The sequence below is a fragment of the Sminthopsis crassicaudata genome, chromosome 1 (assembly GCF_048593235.1).
Source record: "Sminthopsis crassicaudata isolate SCR6 chromosome 1, ASM4859323v1, whole genome shotgun sequence".
NCBI classification, from domain to species: Eukaryota; Metazoa; Chordata; class Mammalia; order Dasyuromorphia; family Dasyuridae; genus Sminthopsis; species Sminthopsis crassicaudata.
The window spans coordinates 515263188-515280992 of NC_133617.1; the positions used below are offsets into that span (position 1 = coordinate 515263188).

Genomic DNA, 17805 nt, shown 5'->3' on the forward strand with positions numbered 1-17805 from the left:
TTGTAGAAGTTGTAGAAAAGTTAGGCTTCAGGTGCTAATTAGGAAGCCGTGGGTTGTAGTGTTGATTCAAATTCAGGGGTTTTTTGAGTATCAGGTTAGTGGGATAAGTATGGAGGTTGATGCAAGGATTTTTAGCATTGTAATAGGTTGAGGTTTTGAGTGTAGTCACTATCTTGGGTGGCAGAGATTTTGACCAGCAGCGCAAGTCCAATAGCTGCTTCACAAGCTGAGAAGACCAGTAGGATTAGAGGGGTTATAAATATTGAGAATATGTGGAAGTGGGTGATTAAGAGTTATAAGGATAAAAAAGGACATTATACCCTCTAGGCATAAGAGGGTAGACATTAGGTGGGACTGACTGATAAATTAGGACTCCTGTAAGGGCTAACAGGAAAGCCACAATCAGGTTTAAGTTAATAGGGAGCATAAGGTATTCATGGGGTAGAACCATGATTTATTGAGTTGAAATCAATTATCTTACTTAGATTAAAAACCTATTCGGTCTATTCAAGACCTTTTTGGAACCATTTGTATGCTAGGCCACCTGTGAGTAGGATAATGAGGGAGAATGATAGGGCAATTATAGTTCTGGTTGTTGGTAATTGGATGGCTCAGGGAAGTGGTAAAAGGTGGGCAATCTCTAGGTCGAAGAGGAAAAATGTAATAGCAATTAGGAAGAATTTTATTGAAAACGGGAGTCGGGCAGAGCCTAGGAAGTTGAACCTGCATTTTTAGGGGCTAGATTTTTCTAGATATAGGTAAGGGCTAGATTTTTCTAGATATAGGTAGAGCTGAGGCAGTCAGAAGGTGATGAGAACTATGATTGTTGCTAAGGCGGAATTGATTAGGAGAGTTAGGATTATATTAATTATTTTTCTCTGGTTTTACCTAGAACTTAATGATTGGAAATCAGTAGTACTAATTATACTAGAAAAATATGAGCCTCTTCAGTAAATGGATACATACAGGAACAGACTAAGTCTATGAAGCGTTAGTATCAGGCAGCGGCTTCAAAGCCAAAGTGGTGGGTTGATATGAAGTGATAAAAGAGTTGTCAGAGAAGACATATGATTAGGAAAAGTGATCCAATGATTATGTAAAGTCCATGGAAGCCTGTTGCTACAAAGAATGTTGAGCCGTAAATGCCATCTGAGATAGTGATAGCTAATTGTTCAAAAGTGAATTGTGTGTTAACTCCTGTTTCCAAATTACATCTGACTCGGATCTTACATAATTCATGAAATTCCGCAAACCATAATAAGTTTTGTCCAGGTTCTAGACATGTCCTTGCTATGGATTTCCAATCAATCATTCAGGGTTAGGATTTCATAAGACAAACCATCTAGTAACATTTTAGCATAAGCTGATGTAGCCCCATAAAGGGTACAACCTTTTTTTCAAATCTTTAATTTTATTAAAATCTAAAGGTGTATATTTTCTCCTTTTTTGACCTAAAGAGTCAATCACTTCAGTCGCAGGATATGCATGTATAAAATCATTTACATCCTGTTCCTCTCTCTTAGCCTTAATCAATGCTTTTTCTAATCTTGTCATAGGCTGCTTTACAGGCGATTCTGTTTGTGTTTACTGCCTCTTCCCTTCCTACTTCTTCTTCCACCCCTGAAGGGTTAATTGAGGGAGGAGATGGGAAATGCTCCTGTTGTTCAGAATTGTACTTAACTCCATTGTTATCTGATTCATCTTCTTTACCTAGTTTAGTTGGATCCTCTCCCTCTGGCTTTCTTTTTTTTTCTTTATTCTATAACTTATATAATTTCCTAAAGCCAGTTGAATTATATTGTAAGTTTGAAGTGTATCTTTGGAAATTGAGTTTGGATTGGAATTGAAGTGTTCACCTAGTTGCTCTTCTACTAATTCCCATTCATCTAGATCCAATTTTTTTTCCAGAGAAAAACAAAGACATATGACCTGCACAGTTTTTAAAAGTTCAGTCATCTCCTCCAAAATTATAATCAATCTTTGGCTTTTCATAACTTTGACAATGCTCTCTAAACATTTTCCTTGAACAGAAACAGAAGGCTGTTTTCTAAATATTTGCCCCATTTCACTGAAATTCTGCTTTAGCTCTTTAACAAAGTTTCGTTGTTACTCATGCTTATTTCTGGGTCAGAGAGACTTTTCCACTGAGATCTGGATTGGAGGCTTTTCCACTGGAATCAGGATCGTGTCAGTCCCTGTTTGGGCACCAAAATGTGAAGGTCCGGGCTAGCTCCTCTGAAAGGCTCAGAATAAGTCCTTGCCCCATGTTGGGCGCCAAAATGTAATGTTCTGATTATCTCTCCATTATAATTCTTCTCTGGGAGGAGCTTTCTTTTCTGTATAATCTTTTCTCTGTGAGCAGGTTTCTTGGGAGGCTTCTAGAGCCTTCCCCTCCAAAAGTGTGGGATTGCTGGACTTGCGAATCCATGGGACGTCTTCTCTTTGACTCAATTCAGATCTGCTGTCCCAACTCAATGTCCCAGTCTAGACTGCTCTTCAGACTCAATGTTGCCTTCTTTTATCCTCACAGAGAATGGGTTTGTGAGAACTCCTATAGCCAATCAACTTGCTCCTTTTAAAGGTGTAAACTCCTTTAAATTGTAAACTCCTTTTCAGAAGTCTAAATGTGTAAACTCTTTTAAAGGTTTGAACTAAAGGTGTGAATTCTGAGCTAGAGAATTGTTTAGAATTGTTATGTGTATATGGCGTCAGCCCAATGGAAGGCTCTGCAAGTTCAGAGTGACAAAATCCTAAGCTCTTCTTTCATCTGGACTTATTATTTTCTAAGTAAATATGTGTGGCTGCTGAAAAATGAAATGACTAAGGAAACAAAGATTTGAACTTCTGAGCATTTTGATTTAGTAAGCAATACATGCCAAATGCCAAAACATTTGGGTACAGTAGACTCCCTCACTTTTGGCATAAGGCCCCAAATCTAGGAGAAGACAGATTTTTATGCATTAAAAAACAAGCAAGCAGTAAAAACCAATTAACTAAAAGAAAAAAAAAATCAACCAGAATACAAAATTAGTTAATCTGATTTATAATTGGAGGAAAGATAAGGGACTTTTCAAATTGGAAGAGAGAGTGAACAGGTGCAATTCCTTGAATTCAAAAGAAAGTTTTTTTCACAAGTTTCTGTATTCAGTGGGGTCAATTTTAGATAAAACATATTGAGATGTTTAATTGTGAGAAAACTGAGTTTTCAGATCTTACTGGAATTTCTGTTTAGGTTATACTAAATCCTTAGTTAAAGAATCCCTAAGCAGCAGGTTGAGATGGTTCAGCTTCCTGACATAAACAACTAGGTTCAAACAATGCAAATAATATTTTCTCACAATTTCTGTGACAGAAGTTAGATTAGACCTTTAATTGAATAGAAAGGGAATTGAATCACAAGATGGAGTCAGTGTGATTCATCCAATTGCCTCAATTCCCTTAAATGTATCCACAGCAATCTTTAAGGATCATTAGTAGCCAATAGCTATTTGAATTTGATAGCTCTGCTTTAGAGATTCCATGTACTTCTGTGGTTTCAGTTATCATCTGCATATGGAGCACTGCCAAAACTCCACCTTTAGTTGTGAACTCTAGTTCTAATTTTTCTGCTGCATACTAGATATTTCTATCTGGATTTCCTGATTAAATCTCACACTCAATATATCTAGAGGATCTTCCTTTTTAAAAATTCAAGATCTGTCCATCTTTCCTAGTGATAGTGATCAATCAATAAATATTTTTCAAGTGCCTTCTCTATATCAAGCACTATATTGAATGTTGAGGGTAGAAGTATAACAAATAAAGCAATTTCAGTATAGAGAGTAGACTTTTGTTTTTACTAGTAAAAGAACTTTGAGAGGATGAGACTCCCTCTACCAATATAGGTAGGTCAGCATCTTCTTAGCAATTTATACGTGTAGAGATCTTTAATGTACTGAGAGGTAAGTGGCTTTCTTTATGTCACACAGCCAATCTATTATAGCACAAGAGGAATTTGAAATTAGCTGTAAGGCCAGTCTTCTCTCTACTATGCCAAACTGCTTCTTATATCCCTTTTATCTCCCCTATTCTTTTGATGACATTATCATTTGTCCAGTTATACAAAGCTTGAAACTTCAAAAGTTTATCCTTCGTTCTTCCTTTTGTCAGCTCTCCATATTTGTCATTTGCTGATTTCTGTGAATTCTATTTCTACATCTTTTGTTTCCATCCCTCCTTTTCTACTTCATCTCTAGTTTATGTCCTTATTATCATTTAAAAATAAGTTTTGTTTTTGCCTTTGCTTTTATCCATTCATTCACTAAGCATTTATTAAGGCTTTACCATGTGCCAGACCCTGAGCACTGAAGATAAGAAGAAAAGATAGATAGATAGATAGATAGATAGATAGATAGATAGATAGATAGATAGATAGATAGATAGATGGACAAAATAAGTAAATATATACAGGATAGAGTTAATTTGAAAATATATGATTTTGTGTCATTTTCCCTACGAGTAATTTATAATATGATCTTTGTGCTTGAATTTAATTTCAGTATTTGTTCTTACATTTTTCCCTTGCTCTTATCCCAGATGAAAGTTTTATGAACTCTTTCTTTGTTTCCCAAGAGTATAATGTGACTAGAGCAGGAAACTGATTGCCCTTGACCATTTGATTTCAGTGATGGGTGAGGCTTATTTATATAGCTGATCCATGAATCTCCTGAGGGCTGGACTTCGGTGGATAAAAGGTATTTTATAAATGCAAGGCTCATTGTAGCTCAGCTGAAAACAACTGGTGGTGATCAGATGGTACAGGTTGAGCCCGATCTGTTTCTTTAAAGTGTTTGCATTGTCAAGCTTTTATTGTAAGTTGATTGAAAATGACTGTGTCAGAAGTGATTCTCATGTTCTTTCTTTGATAGAAATAACTTTTAGTGGCTTTTGTAAAGCTCATAGGTTTCTTTTTAATAAAAAGGCTTGTCTTCATTTGAAAAAGACCATAACTGCATTAATTTAGTTAATTGTTACAAATGTCTTCTAAGTCTTTTATTCCAGGAAATTTCAGAATGGCATCTTTAGTTTGCTCTCTACTGTCTCTTTTTCTTTTCTTTTGGGTCATATATTATATGCCACTTCTGAGAAAATTATTCCCATAATGGGAGTTAAAAGTACATCCTAGTTTTGTTCCTAGTTTTTTGTTTTTTCCTTTGAATTCATTTTGAGTCTCAGGATTCTCTCTCTCTCTCTGTCTCTCTGTCTCTCTCTCTCACTCACTCTCTCACTCTCTCACTCTCTACCTCTCTCTCTCTCTCTCTCTCTCTCTCTCTCTCTCTCTCTCTCTCTCTCTCTCTCTCTCTCTCTCCTCTCTCCTCTCTCTCTCTCTCTCTCTCTCTCTCTCTCTCACTCACTCTCTCTCTCTCTCACTCTCTCACTCTCTCTCTCTCTCTCTCTCTCTCTCTCTCTCTCTCTCACACACACACACACACACACACACACACACACACACACACACACACACACACACACCGTTTATTATCAAATATTGCAACTTTTCACTTAGCTGGAATTGAAGTTACCAAATCAATTCCACTCAAGCACATCAATAATGTTGATACCCTGTATTTTTTTTAAAGCTATTGTCTTGACATTAAAAAAGCAAGACTTCACATGAGATGTCTTCTCTGAAAAATCATTTATATTATTGTCTCTTAGGGCAGATGTTACTTTCTTCCAACATAAATACTATCATTATCAGATTTCCTACAAAATTTACTTATTTAAAAAAATTTACTTATTTTATGTCCCATTCAGGTGTGCCAGTTGGGTGTGTGGTCACATGGAATACCCCTGCCACTTCCAGAATCCTGGTGCTGCTTCTCAAGCAATTATTCCTTATCGGATGTTTGCTCCAGAATGTCTCCAACACTTCTGTGAAGAGATCCTGTTTCAGCTTATTCCTCGATGTCTCTCAGCAGCACATGCAACCCTGGGAACTCACCCTTTCTCTAGGCTTGATGTGCTAATTGTCCCTGCCAATTTTGCAAGTCTGGGGATGGCCAGGTAATTTACCTTTTTAAAAAAAAATCTGTTTTTTCCATCTATGGTTCATGTGATTCTTTTAGTATTTTTATTAATGCAGGAATCACCAGATCCCCTTTAAATGATGGAATTAGGTGCTTCTTGTACCTAAATGACATTGACATCTCTGTCTCTGTAGCCTTACAGATATTATTCATTTAGACTCAGTCACCAATTGTTCTTGTATTTTTAGACCCTGAAAAGGGCCTAAAATAGTGGATGGAGTCAGTCTGGACTTCTTTAAATACAAAATAACTCATACAACTTCTAAGATTTTAGAACATATTGTATCTCACAGAGATTTATTCTGTATTATACCAAGTCTTTGATTCAGGCTAGTTTACGTGGTTAGAACATGATAATGGGAATATGGTCATAACTTTAAATTCTGTGCATATTATTTAGCTTTACTATGTTCTATGGCCATACTCCTAACCCTGGCCACCTCTTATATTGATGCCATTGTTCACAAGGATAACTATTTGAGAAGTGCTATATTTGAAAGAATGTAAGATGGATTAATCTAAATTTATCATCACTCCTGGGAAAACAGCTCAGAATATATGCCTTACTAATGGTGATTCACTAATATCATCTTTGTATATGAAAGACATCATTATGACACATAAAAACAAGTCATACCAACTAAACTTTGACTAAATTTGTTTATACCTAACTCCATTTAGTAACACCAGTTTCCATTCAGTAGTTGCTGGTTGCATGACACTCAGCAAATTGGTATTTTAGCAAGGGTTTTTTATTTTATGTGGTTAGGCATCTGTTTGCAGATCATAGACAGTAATGGGGCATATGCTTTATTAAGGCTACAAAAAGTAAGCTCATCAAAACATGTAACTATATTTTTCTCCATTACTCAAAAGCAGGGTTCCTTCTTGATGCCAATTAATTTCCATGCCCCTGTGCATCTGTTATTTGCTGTATTTTGACTGAGAAATACTCAGATTCTCAGCAAAAGCCACGAGTGTTAAAGAACTAATCAAAGATTTATCTTTGAGATTTATTATATATTTATCACTTTTTTTTTAAACCTGGCTCAAAAGTCTTAATCTCTGAAAAATTTTGGGAAAATGATTTTGTCTTGACTTTTTAATTCTTTATTTGCTGAAATAATTGATATGTAAAAAAACTAGAATAATGTACTTTGGTCATGTGTACCTCACAATTGACCTACATAAATATATTAGGAATTTGGTTTAATCATAATAAGAAAATGTTCATTGATCACTACTCTTCTCATCTCCTTCTGAAGTTTTCTAATTAGAATAAATATTGACGATGGAAATCTCTTGATTAAATGTCCCCAACTTGTACACTTTTAGAGATAACTTTGCCTGATTTATATTTTTTGGTACTCATGATAGTTACAGTGGTTCTCAGGACATTTACTAACAATATTTAAATTCTGACTTTATAAAATTGAAGAAAAGGTATTAAAAAAAAGAAAACAGATTGCTTTATTCTATGTATCTCCTTCTTGCTAAATTTGTCAAAAATATAATTTGTTGACCTTCAGGCCATGGTGTAGAGCTTTTTTCTTCATATTAAAGTGTCCAAACAGGTAGGCTATGTATCTGCTGCCTTATTTTAAAGGTGTTTTCAATGATTTAATGCTAAACTGTATTTTTAAAGTGTGCCTGTGTGTCTTGAGGGCAGATAGCAAGGGTTACAAATGCCAAAAATGTCATGATAATAACTTGGGATAAAAATAGCCTTGTTACAACTAAGAAAGGAAACAGTTTTAAGAATTTGTGGTACATCCCCAAATGTCCTGTCTTGTTTTTCTTTTTAGAGTGTGGAAATTAACTTCATTCTCATCTTGATATTTTCTTGGAATTGTTTCATAGTCACTATCTTTGAGTCAGGAGTGGTAATTGTGGTATTTTCTATTGGAAGTTATAGAGAACACTTGATTTTTCTTACTTCTGGCTTTTTCCTCTTACTTGTCTTGGATATTTCAGGACTTGTGTCCACAGGCAGCCAAAGGGAATTGTGACTGACTTGCTTTTTGGGGCCAGTTATTTTATTTATATATAAATAAATAAATAAATAAATATATATATATATATATATATATATATATATATATATATATATATATATAAAGTAAATTATTAATAGTCTTTCAAGGATTTTGCTTTTTTTTGGATGTTATCTTCAATGATTTCACTATATTTAAATCTAAATATCATATTTGTTTGTGTAAGCATGAAACTTTTAATTAATCTATTCTTGACTTGATCTTTATTTTTTTAAGGTAGAAAAAATTTTCATCTGCAATATAAGTAAAAACTGTCAACATGATTAATAAGATGGTAAACATTGTCATGAACAATACTGCAAAGTTTCTGAGATTTTAAAACATTAACAGTGAATTGAACAAATTATGCATTATACCTAAAATATGGCTTTTGTTGTTTCTTAGTAAAATAATCATTGGCCTATTGACTCATTCTCCTTTTCTGAATCACTCTATTAAGAGAAGAGGAATATTTTGCCTTGCCTCGATTCTAAACAAAGTTTAGTCTTCTAGAGCCTAAAAAATTGATTCAAAAATGTTTGTTTACTAGGTAACAAGCTTTTAAAAATCTTAAATCAGGCATATTTAGACTTGATAGAATTAAAGTTTCTTAGATCCATTTATACATGGAACTAAATATATAAATTAGTCTCTGGAGTTTTGAACGACTGCATTCCGTATGGCACCATCATTATTGTTATAAAATGCTTATTTTATTTCATAGACTAATTATTTTTTCTCAATTCTATTTTATCCTTACATTGTATAGATGAAGCAGTATGATGGAATGGAAAAATTCAGATTTTAGTACCAACTTCCTCACTTATTTACCTCATGATGTCAATATCTCTATGGGCTTCATTTTTCTGTCAAATGTTCATAAAAGTTTCAGGGTATTTCACAGGGCTTTTGTAAGTATCAACTGAGAAAAGACATGTAAAGCACTTTTTAACCACAAAATGCTAAACAACACCAATAACAATATCTAGTATTTATATAATGGGTCAGTGAAGTAGTGAAAGGAAGGGTGAAGGATTCCTCTGCTATAATTCTTACTGGCCAGCTGTCTTGATGGGGAATCTCAAAAACAAAAAATACAGGAAAAGGATTCATCAGTCTTACGTCGTATGTAGAAATAGGTATAATATTAAGGGAATAATAGGCTACAAATATATTTATGCTTATTGTTTAACACTTCAGTCTTACCTCTGATTTTATTTATAATAAATGCTTTGCTTTATTATTTGTCTGTCATCAGCTCTTATCTGTTACCTTGAATAAGTAGGTTTGTGCAGTTGCCTAATTAACTATGGATTCATCCAGACAATTTCTTTTTGCTCTTTCATTCCTGGCCTAAGTATCTCTCCAAGAGACATCTGATACAAGTGGGAAATATACTGAATCAGGAGCCATAGCCTCCACCATTCTGCCTCCCTGCTCCACACAAGACTTGGCTACTTTAGACTGTTGAACTGATCTTTGTTGGTAGGAGAGAGGACTTTGACCCCAGTAGTAATGGTGACAATTGGATGGCTTACAAATTGGATCTTCCCCATGATCTAATGGTTTTCCTCTTCATTTTCAGAGATATCCATTGAAGTTTTCCTAGCATACTTAACTTGTTAGCTTCTTTATTGAACTTGCTAATGATGGTAAAGGCTTCCATGAATTACAGGGACAAGAAAGTATTTGCAAATCCTTCAAAACCCAAAAAACAAGTTTAAAAGCCCTCCTTAAGTTAAATCCTTGTTTTTGTGATCCACTATGTACAGAGACAGCTATGTCAATCGATATATATATATATATATATATATATATATATATATATATATCTTTCCTGTCTTCATATGGCTTCATTAGGCCAATAAATGGAATTTGATAGACTGGCACATTCTCCTTAGATGGCTCCATGTAAGAGGCAGTTCCATCCCAAGAGCACTATAGGTTCTAGAAAACCTCTCACAGTGAAACTTTGCAGGACTCTTCACATAACAAATATTTGCTAAGAGCCATTAATCAGAGAATCCAGTCTACAAATAATGGCTACCTTCAAAAACCACCTGATAGCCAAGCATAGTCATTCTTAAGAAGAATGAGGACTTGTTATAGCCTTCATCATTCATTTCTTACCTGAATGAGTCCCTCCCATATCCTAAGGAAATAGTTAGAGGCCCTTTTGTTTTCCTGTGTCATACTTCACTGGATTTTGAGCCATCCGTACCTGTACCTCCTCATGGATCCTGGCATTCCTTTGTAAAATTTGAGTCAAGGATGGTCTGACTCTAGATTATTTTCACTAATAGCCCTGTCTCTACAATGGGAAGGATGCAGGATTTGGGAGACAAACAGTGTATCTAAGATTGCTTGGGATGTGCTGAAAAACTGCCCTGAATAGTCTATGCCAACCCTCCCCCAGTGCAGGATTTTTGAAGGTATCTGGGATTCACATTGTCTTCAACCATCCCCTATGTGAAGATAAGAAAACTTTTTGCTTTGTGTTCCTTCCAAAGGCTGTGGACTCATCCTGAGACCTGCATGTTGTGTAACAAAAGATGAAAAGCTAATGTACCTGTGTGTGTATTTGCTCTCTTTCATTTTCAGGTCTTTTTCATTTAATAATTCATTCAGAAAGCTACAGCTGCATAATGAAATGAGTAAACAGAGAGCTTTAAAAAATCATTATCACTTACTTAAAGGTCCACAATAGAGGAAAACCATGTCAGCCTGTGATAAATTACTTGTTTTTCTTTGACCTGATTGCATAACCAGCGGCTTTTAAATGTTGTAGAGGACTCCTGGCTAGTTCCTGTCTATTGCCAGTGCAATTTTCTAAAGTACTTCAATTTGAGGATAAACTGTATTCAGGCACATGCCCAAGGATAAATTTAACCAGCTCCTTACTCTTTCTCCTGGGGTTAACCAGGGTGTTTTACTGTTTATTCTTATCTCCCAGCCTATCTGTAACAGAATAAGCAAATCATTGCATGTTGGTACAAAGAGTCTGTTGTTTTTAGCCTTCTAATTGTACTCCTGTCTGCCGGGAAAGGAAGCAGTCATAAATTTCATTTATTATCTTAAGTATCAAGGCTTCACAGCTTTTAGATTTTGTGTGTGTGTTCATTCTTTTTAAGATCACTCTTATTAGGGTTTGTAGTTCCCAAAGCCTCTCTTACTCTCTTTGCACTCCCTTTTTGTTTTTTAAAATCAGAAAAAGATGTTGTCCCGCAGTCAGTGCAAGATAAAATGATATTGGTTCTTTCCTAGAGGAACACAAGTAGTCAAATTAATTGAATTAATTTTTGTGCCTTTCTTTTGTAGTTTCTGCCAGCTCCACTATATATTTCCCCTTTGTTTGTCAAGTTGATTTGGCAGATTTGTGAATATTTTTTATAAATTATATCTGCACTGTGGTACGAGTTTTTAGGTGTTGTTGATTTTTTTTCAGTGGTTATTATTTAAATCAAGAATGGGAGGAGGTAGTTTTTTTGGTTGTTTGTTTTGTTTTATTCCTCTACTAACTTATTCTTTTTTCCTTTGAGCTTTTATTTCTCTTTGTAAGTACTCCAATTAGTATCTGTAAAAATAAAATAATAATATTCAAATAGGATTATAGTTCGATTGAGTTGTGTCATGAAACTATCCCTTTATTTCCTTCATGTGCTTTAACTTCTCTTATTTTTTCCTATTTCTTTCTTTGAATTTAAGTACTCAGTCTAATTCTTCTGAATAATACATAGAAAACTTTTCCCTTTTGAGATATCTTCTAGTTGTTTTTTTTTTCTTTCCAATAATGCCATCTCTTCCTTGAAATAATATCTATTATTCATGAATTATACTCTCAGGTGCTCCTTACCCTTTCTGTTGCTGAAGTGGGTATTGGAGCCCTTAAAGCTTGGTCATTCATCAAAAACACCAAAGTCATTCACTGCATCTTGGATCATTAACAGTCCTTTATCTTGCCACTAGAATTCAGATTCTAAAAGAAGAGTGAAGCTGATGACTTGTGCAACTCTGCCTCACTTAAATCCAATTCATGTGCAAGTCAAGAATTACTCTCTGATCTAATTGGTCCTCTTCAGAAAAGAATAACAGCATCATATAGGGATTGAGATGCATCTAGGAACTGAATTCTGAAAGTCTTTAAATGTAAGATGAAGGAATTTGTATTTCATCCCATAGGTAATGAACAGCCACTGCAGGTGTTTGAGCAGGGAAATGACTCGATCTGATTTGAGACCAGAAGAAGCTTCATGAAGGAAGTAGCACCTGAGCTGGGCATTAAAGGAGAGAAAGGATTTTAATCTTTCCCTTCCTCATGTACCTGTCTCTAAACTTTCCAGCTGTTAATGTTCTCTTTCCTTTAATATTTCTTAAGATTCTTTGGTCTTTTGCTCATGTAACTCACTTCTTTGTGTCATTTATGGATTTTATGATCTGAGCATTTATTAGTTCAGTCCTGTGGGTCATCTTCTCTAAAGATTTGACCTATTTATCTTTATTTCATCCAGATATTATAATTCCTACTCCTCCTTTGTCCTTTGTTTTAGAGAAGAGGAAACTAAGCTCTTGAGAAATTAAGTGATTTTGCCTAAAATTAACTAAAGACATGAGGATGGGCAAGTCACTTCCACTTCTGTGGGCCTCCCTTAGTTGTTTTTCAAGAGCAATCCCAGCTCTAAAATTATATGATTCTTGGTTTTCAGTTTGGCTTTAGCTTTTATTTTAAATATTAGGAACTCAATCTTTATCTATTACAACTAATACATGTCTGTTTTTATTTTTTAAATAAAAACTAGTCTGATATTAAGTGCCTTGATTTGTATTTTCTTTATTCTCATTCTCCTTAATCTTTCTGCAGTCTTCAAAACTGTTGATCACTGCCTTCTCCTTGATATTCCCTTTTCTCTAAGTTTTCTGGATTCCATTCTCTCCTTGTTCCCATACCTATTTGACTGCTCTTTTTTTGCTGGGACTTCTTCTAAAACACACTCCCCAAACAAGAGTTCTGCCATGTACCCTCCTTTCTTCTCCCTCTATACTAAACTATTTAGTAGCTCTATGGATTTAATTGCTATCTCTATGCTAATGACTCTTATATCTCCCTGTTATGCCTAAAACTCTGCTGACCTCCAAACTTGTATCTCTAATTGCCTTTCATATATCTCCAACTAAAATGTCTAGTAGACATTTTAAACTCAATATGTCCAGAATGGAACTCATTATCTTTTCCCCACTCCCACCACCCACCCTATTACTATAAAGGACAATACTATCTTCCTTGGGCTCACAACCTAGAAACTATCCTATTCCTTACTCTCTATGACGCCCTTCCTCCCCAACTCCCATGTGTAAGCTGTTGCCAAGGCCTGTTGATTTCATCTTTGCGACATCTCTCCAATATGTCCTCTTCTCTTCTAACAGTGCCATCAGTCTAGTGCGGGCTCTCATCACTTCACACCTGATTTATTGCAGTAGTCTATTGGAAAGTCTACCTGCCTCAGGTTTCATCTCACTCTAATCCATCCTTCATTCAGTTACTAAAATAGTTTTCCTAAACCACAGAAATCCAACCATGTCATTCCCTTACCCCCTTCCCAGTAAACTCCAATGGCTCCTTTTTGCCATTGGTTCAAATACAAAATGTTCTGTTTGGCAATGAAAATCATCCATGACCTAGACTCTTCCTTCTTTCTCAGGTTTCTTATATTTTACTCCTTGTCAAGTACTTATCTGTCTAGTGAAGCTGGCCTCTTGACTCTTCTATAAACAAGACACTCTCTTTGACTTACTTATTTCTTATCTTGATTTGTATATATTTGTTTTTCGTGTTATTTCTCCTTTTAGATTATAAATTTCTTGAGGACAAGGTTTGCCTGTTTTTTTGTATACTCAGAACTTACAGTGCTTGGCACTTAATAATATTGATTGATTAATTGATCTGAACTTAGTCTAACTCTATTTTCTATATGTTCTATATTTCTATATAAAATATGCTCGTGTGTCTGACATCTAGACCAACAGTGAATATATGGTGAGCTCATACGATGAAACCTAAGAATCCAATTGATATCATAGAGCATACCTAACCCTCTCCCCAGCAAAAATTTCAGAAAGATCTTTTTAGTTACTGTATGCTTTGTTTTGTTGTTTTAAAGAACTTAGCTCCCCTTTTTCACTCTTCCAGAGTGGAAGTATAGGAGCTACTTATAAACCAAATCGCATTTTTAAAAAATTAAAGCTTTTTATTTTCAAGAACATATGCATGCAGCTAGGTAGCGCAGTGGATAGACCACCAACCCTGAATTCAGAAGGACCTGAGTTCAAATCTGGTCTCAGACATTTAACACTTCCTAGCTGTGTGACCCTGGGCAAGTCACTTAACCCTAGCCTCAGAAAAAGAAAAAAAAATGCATGGATAATTCTTCAACATTAACCCTTGAAAAATCTCATATTCTAATTTTTGAGCCTCTTCCCTCACTTCCTCCCCTAGATGGCAAGTAGTCCAATATATGTTAAACATGGTAGAAATATATGTTAAATCCAATATATGCATATGTATTTATACAGTTATCTTGCTGCACAAGAAAAGTGAAATGAAACTCTAAAGAAAAATGAGAAAGAAAACAAAATGCAAGCAAACAGCAACTATGTTGTGATCCACATTCAGTTCCCACAGTCCTCTCTCTGGGTATAGATGGCTCTCTTCATCACAACATCATTGGAACTGGTCTGAATCATCTTATTGTAGAAGAGAGCCTCATCCATCAGAATTTATCATCGTACAGTCTTCTTGTTGCCATGCACAATGATCTCTTGGTTCTGCTCACTTCACTCAACATCAGTTCATGTAAGTCTCTCCAGGCCTTTCTGAAATCATCCTGCTGATCCTTTCTTACACAACAATAATATTCCATAACATTCATACACCATAACTTATTCAGCCATTGTCCAACTCATGAGCATTTACTTAGTTTCCCCTTCCTTGCCACTACAAAGAGGGCTGCGACAAAAATTTTTGCACATGGGGGTTCCTTTCTCTCCTTTAAGATCTTTTTGGGCAAATCCCACTCTTGACATGAGACCTGTGACCTATCGTTTTTGACCTGGACTGTTTTGCCTTCCTTTATGTAACCTCTCTCCCCTTCTGTAAAATACTAGATTAACAAAGTGCACTAAAGCTCAGAACTCCAGAGCTGGAGATTTGACATCTCCCCAACAGCTTACCACAGCTAGGATTACAGTATGGGTCATCACATCCAAGTTTACCTACTGTTAGCAAGGATGAACAAATCTTAGAGGCAGTGAAGAGGAAGAACTCTTTCTTTCCTAATAAGATCCAGCCACCTAGAGCATTCAGTGCTATTTCTCCATCAATAAAAACTTTCAGCCACTACCACATACTCTATTAGTGGTATACTTTTTTAATGACCATATTCCTTCTTTTGCCAAAGACTTTAACACTCATACCCCTTCTTCTCACACCATAAAAGGTGACAATTAGTTCTCCCTCCCCTGTTTTGTCTTTAAGTTATTTCTATTTTCAAACCAATAAGTTGCACCTACATATGTTTGAACAGTTGTCAGGCATGTCTGCCTTTTAAACTGTTTTGTTTAATACAAACAATAACAGAGAAAAGGCGGGAAGGAGGAATGAACACATTTTACTTATTGCCCTACGCACTGTTGTTTTGACCCTTATAGTCAGTTGTAAATGACCATCAGGCATCTTTGCGTGCTGTTGGTTTCACCCACCTGGAAGATATTACTTGGCCTATAAATTTTGTGCCTCAGCTGGCATCGTATCCTTGGATTTCCTTTTTGTTGGTTGAGAGCTGGTACAAGCACAAAGACATTTTGTTCACAATTATCTCACTAAAAATATTTACTTTACTCTTACCTTTTTAACTCTTTTTTGCAATTTCTTTACCCTAGAATGCTACTCTTCTCTGGTATACTCTCTTATTCTCCTATCATTCCTCCTCACTTTTTGAATTTTTTTTTTATTTTTAAATCATTTTTTGTTGCCCTGTTTATTTGTGCAGAGTAATAAACAGTTAAGAGCTATATACTACCTATTGTCTTACACCAAACTTATGCAAGTATTTTTAGGCTCTCTGGAAACAGATCTTCAAGAGAGCTTGATTTGAGTCCTCAGTTTCTCTAGTTACTCCAAATCACTCCTACCAACATAAAAATGTAAACACTTAACTGAAGGATCGAATAACGGTGGGAAGGAACCCTCTTCATGTTTTGAAAGAAGGAAGGGCACAGAGGAAGTGACCTATCTTGCATTATCCAGGGCTACCTTTAGAAGAGAAGAAATCCATTTGCTGTATTTTTGTTAGTGTCCTTTTTCCTGTCTAGTCTAAGCTAGCTAATGGAAATTACTTGAAAATGATACCCAATAAAAAAGGAGTGAGTGAGTGTGTGTGTGTGTGTGTGTGTGTGTGTGTGTGTGTGAGAGAGAGAGAGAGAGAGAGAGAGAGAGAGAGAGAGAGAGAGAGAGAGAGAGAGAGAGAGAGAGAATGTATTTATAAATGATACATGTGCTAAGCATTGGATTGGCACAAATATGAAAACGATAGTAAAGGCCCTTAAGGAGCTTACAGTCTAATATGGGGAGACTACCCAAAAGAAAGGTGAAAAACAGAAGAGTTGAGGTTGAGGTTGCCTGTGGCAAGCATGATGGAGAAGTCCAAAGGTGTACAACTGGATGCAAAATAAAGAGATGACTGGCTTGAGTGTCCTTTTTAAATGAGAGTTCTGGGAGTTTTCCTGCCTCCAATCAGAAGAATGGTTGTGAGAAAGTTGGTTGAATGGGACGAAAAGAGGGGATGGCTAAATGAGAGGAACACTTTAAATATAAACACATGAATAATTTTAAATTATTTCAGTATATATGTTATACATTTTAAGTGGGCTATTGCCACCCACATGGTTCCAGTTTTCCAAATGGTCCAAGAAAATATCTAGTATGAGATTTATTCATACCGAATAAGAAGGAGTAGCTGGAAGGTGTCCAGGAAAAAATATGCAAAATCCGTCATTTTTCTAAGACCTTCCATCAGCATTGACCAAATAGTATAGTCTTAGAAATTCACTCACTAGCCTAGTGTTCTATTAGCCAGTTAGTTGTTCTTTCTTGATATACATGTTTGCTTATCTAAAGGGTCATCAGGAATGAGAATAAGAAATTACTTCTGCCTTCAGATTCTTGGTTATCATAGGGATATGATATTGACAGATATTTTGAATAATAATGTTAAATAATTTCAGTTTTCTTTATCTTTCAAATTGATCCTTAATAAAATAAAATTGTCCATGTTAAAAAAAAACACCCATCATTGTTAGCACTACTGTCTATCTACCCAGGTTACTTATACCTTCGGAATCTAATACTTAACGTGCGACAAGAAAATGGTATTTACACACATATATTGTATCTAGGTTATATTGTAACACATGTAAAATGTATGAGATTGCCTGTCATTAAGGGGAGGGAGTAGAGGGAGGGAGGGGATAATTTGGAAAAATGAATACAAGGGATAATGTTATAAAAAAATTACTCATGCATATATCCTGTGAAAAAAAAAATTATAAATAAAATTTAAAAACAAAACAAAACAAACAAAAAAAACATCATCCTTTGTTCCTCTACCTGTCAGCTATAGGCAGAGAAACAGATTGAGGTCTTCTAAGAAAAA

At 35.3% G+C, this 17805-nt stretch overlaps 1 protein-coding gene across 1 annotated transcript in view; it reads left to right on the plus strand.

The window, feature by feature from the left end:
- Nucleotides 1–17805, plus strand: part of AOPEP (aminopeptidase O (putative)) — a 504306-nt gene that overhangs the window by 105913 nt on the left and 380588 nt on the right. The window contains 1 exon segment of the mRNA XM_074281675.1: nucleotides 5797–6045. Within this exon segment, the coding sequence (XP_074137776.1) occupies nucleotides 5797–6045 (249 nt within the window).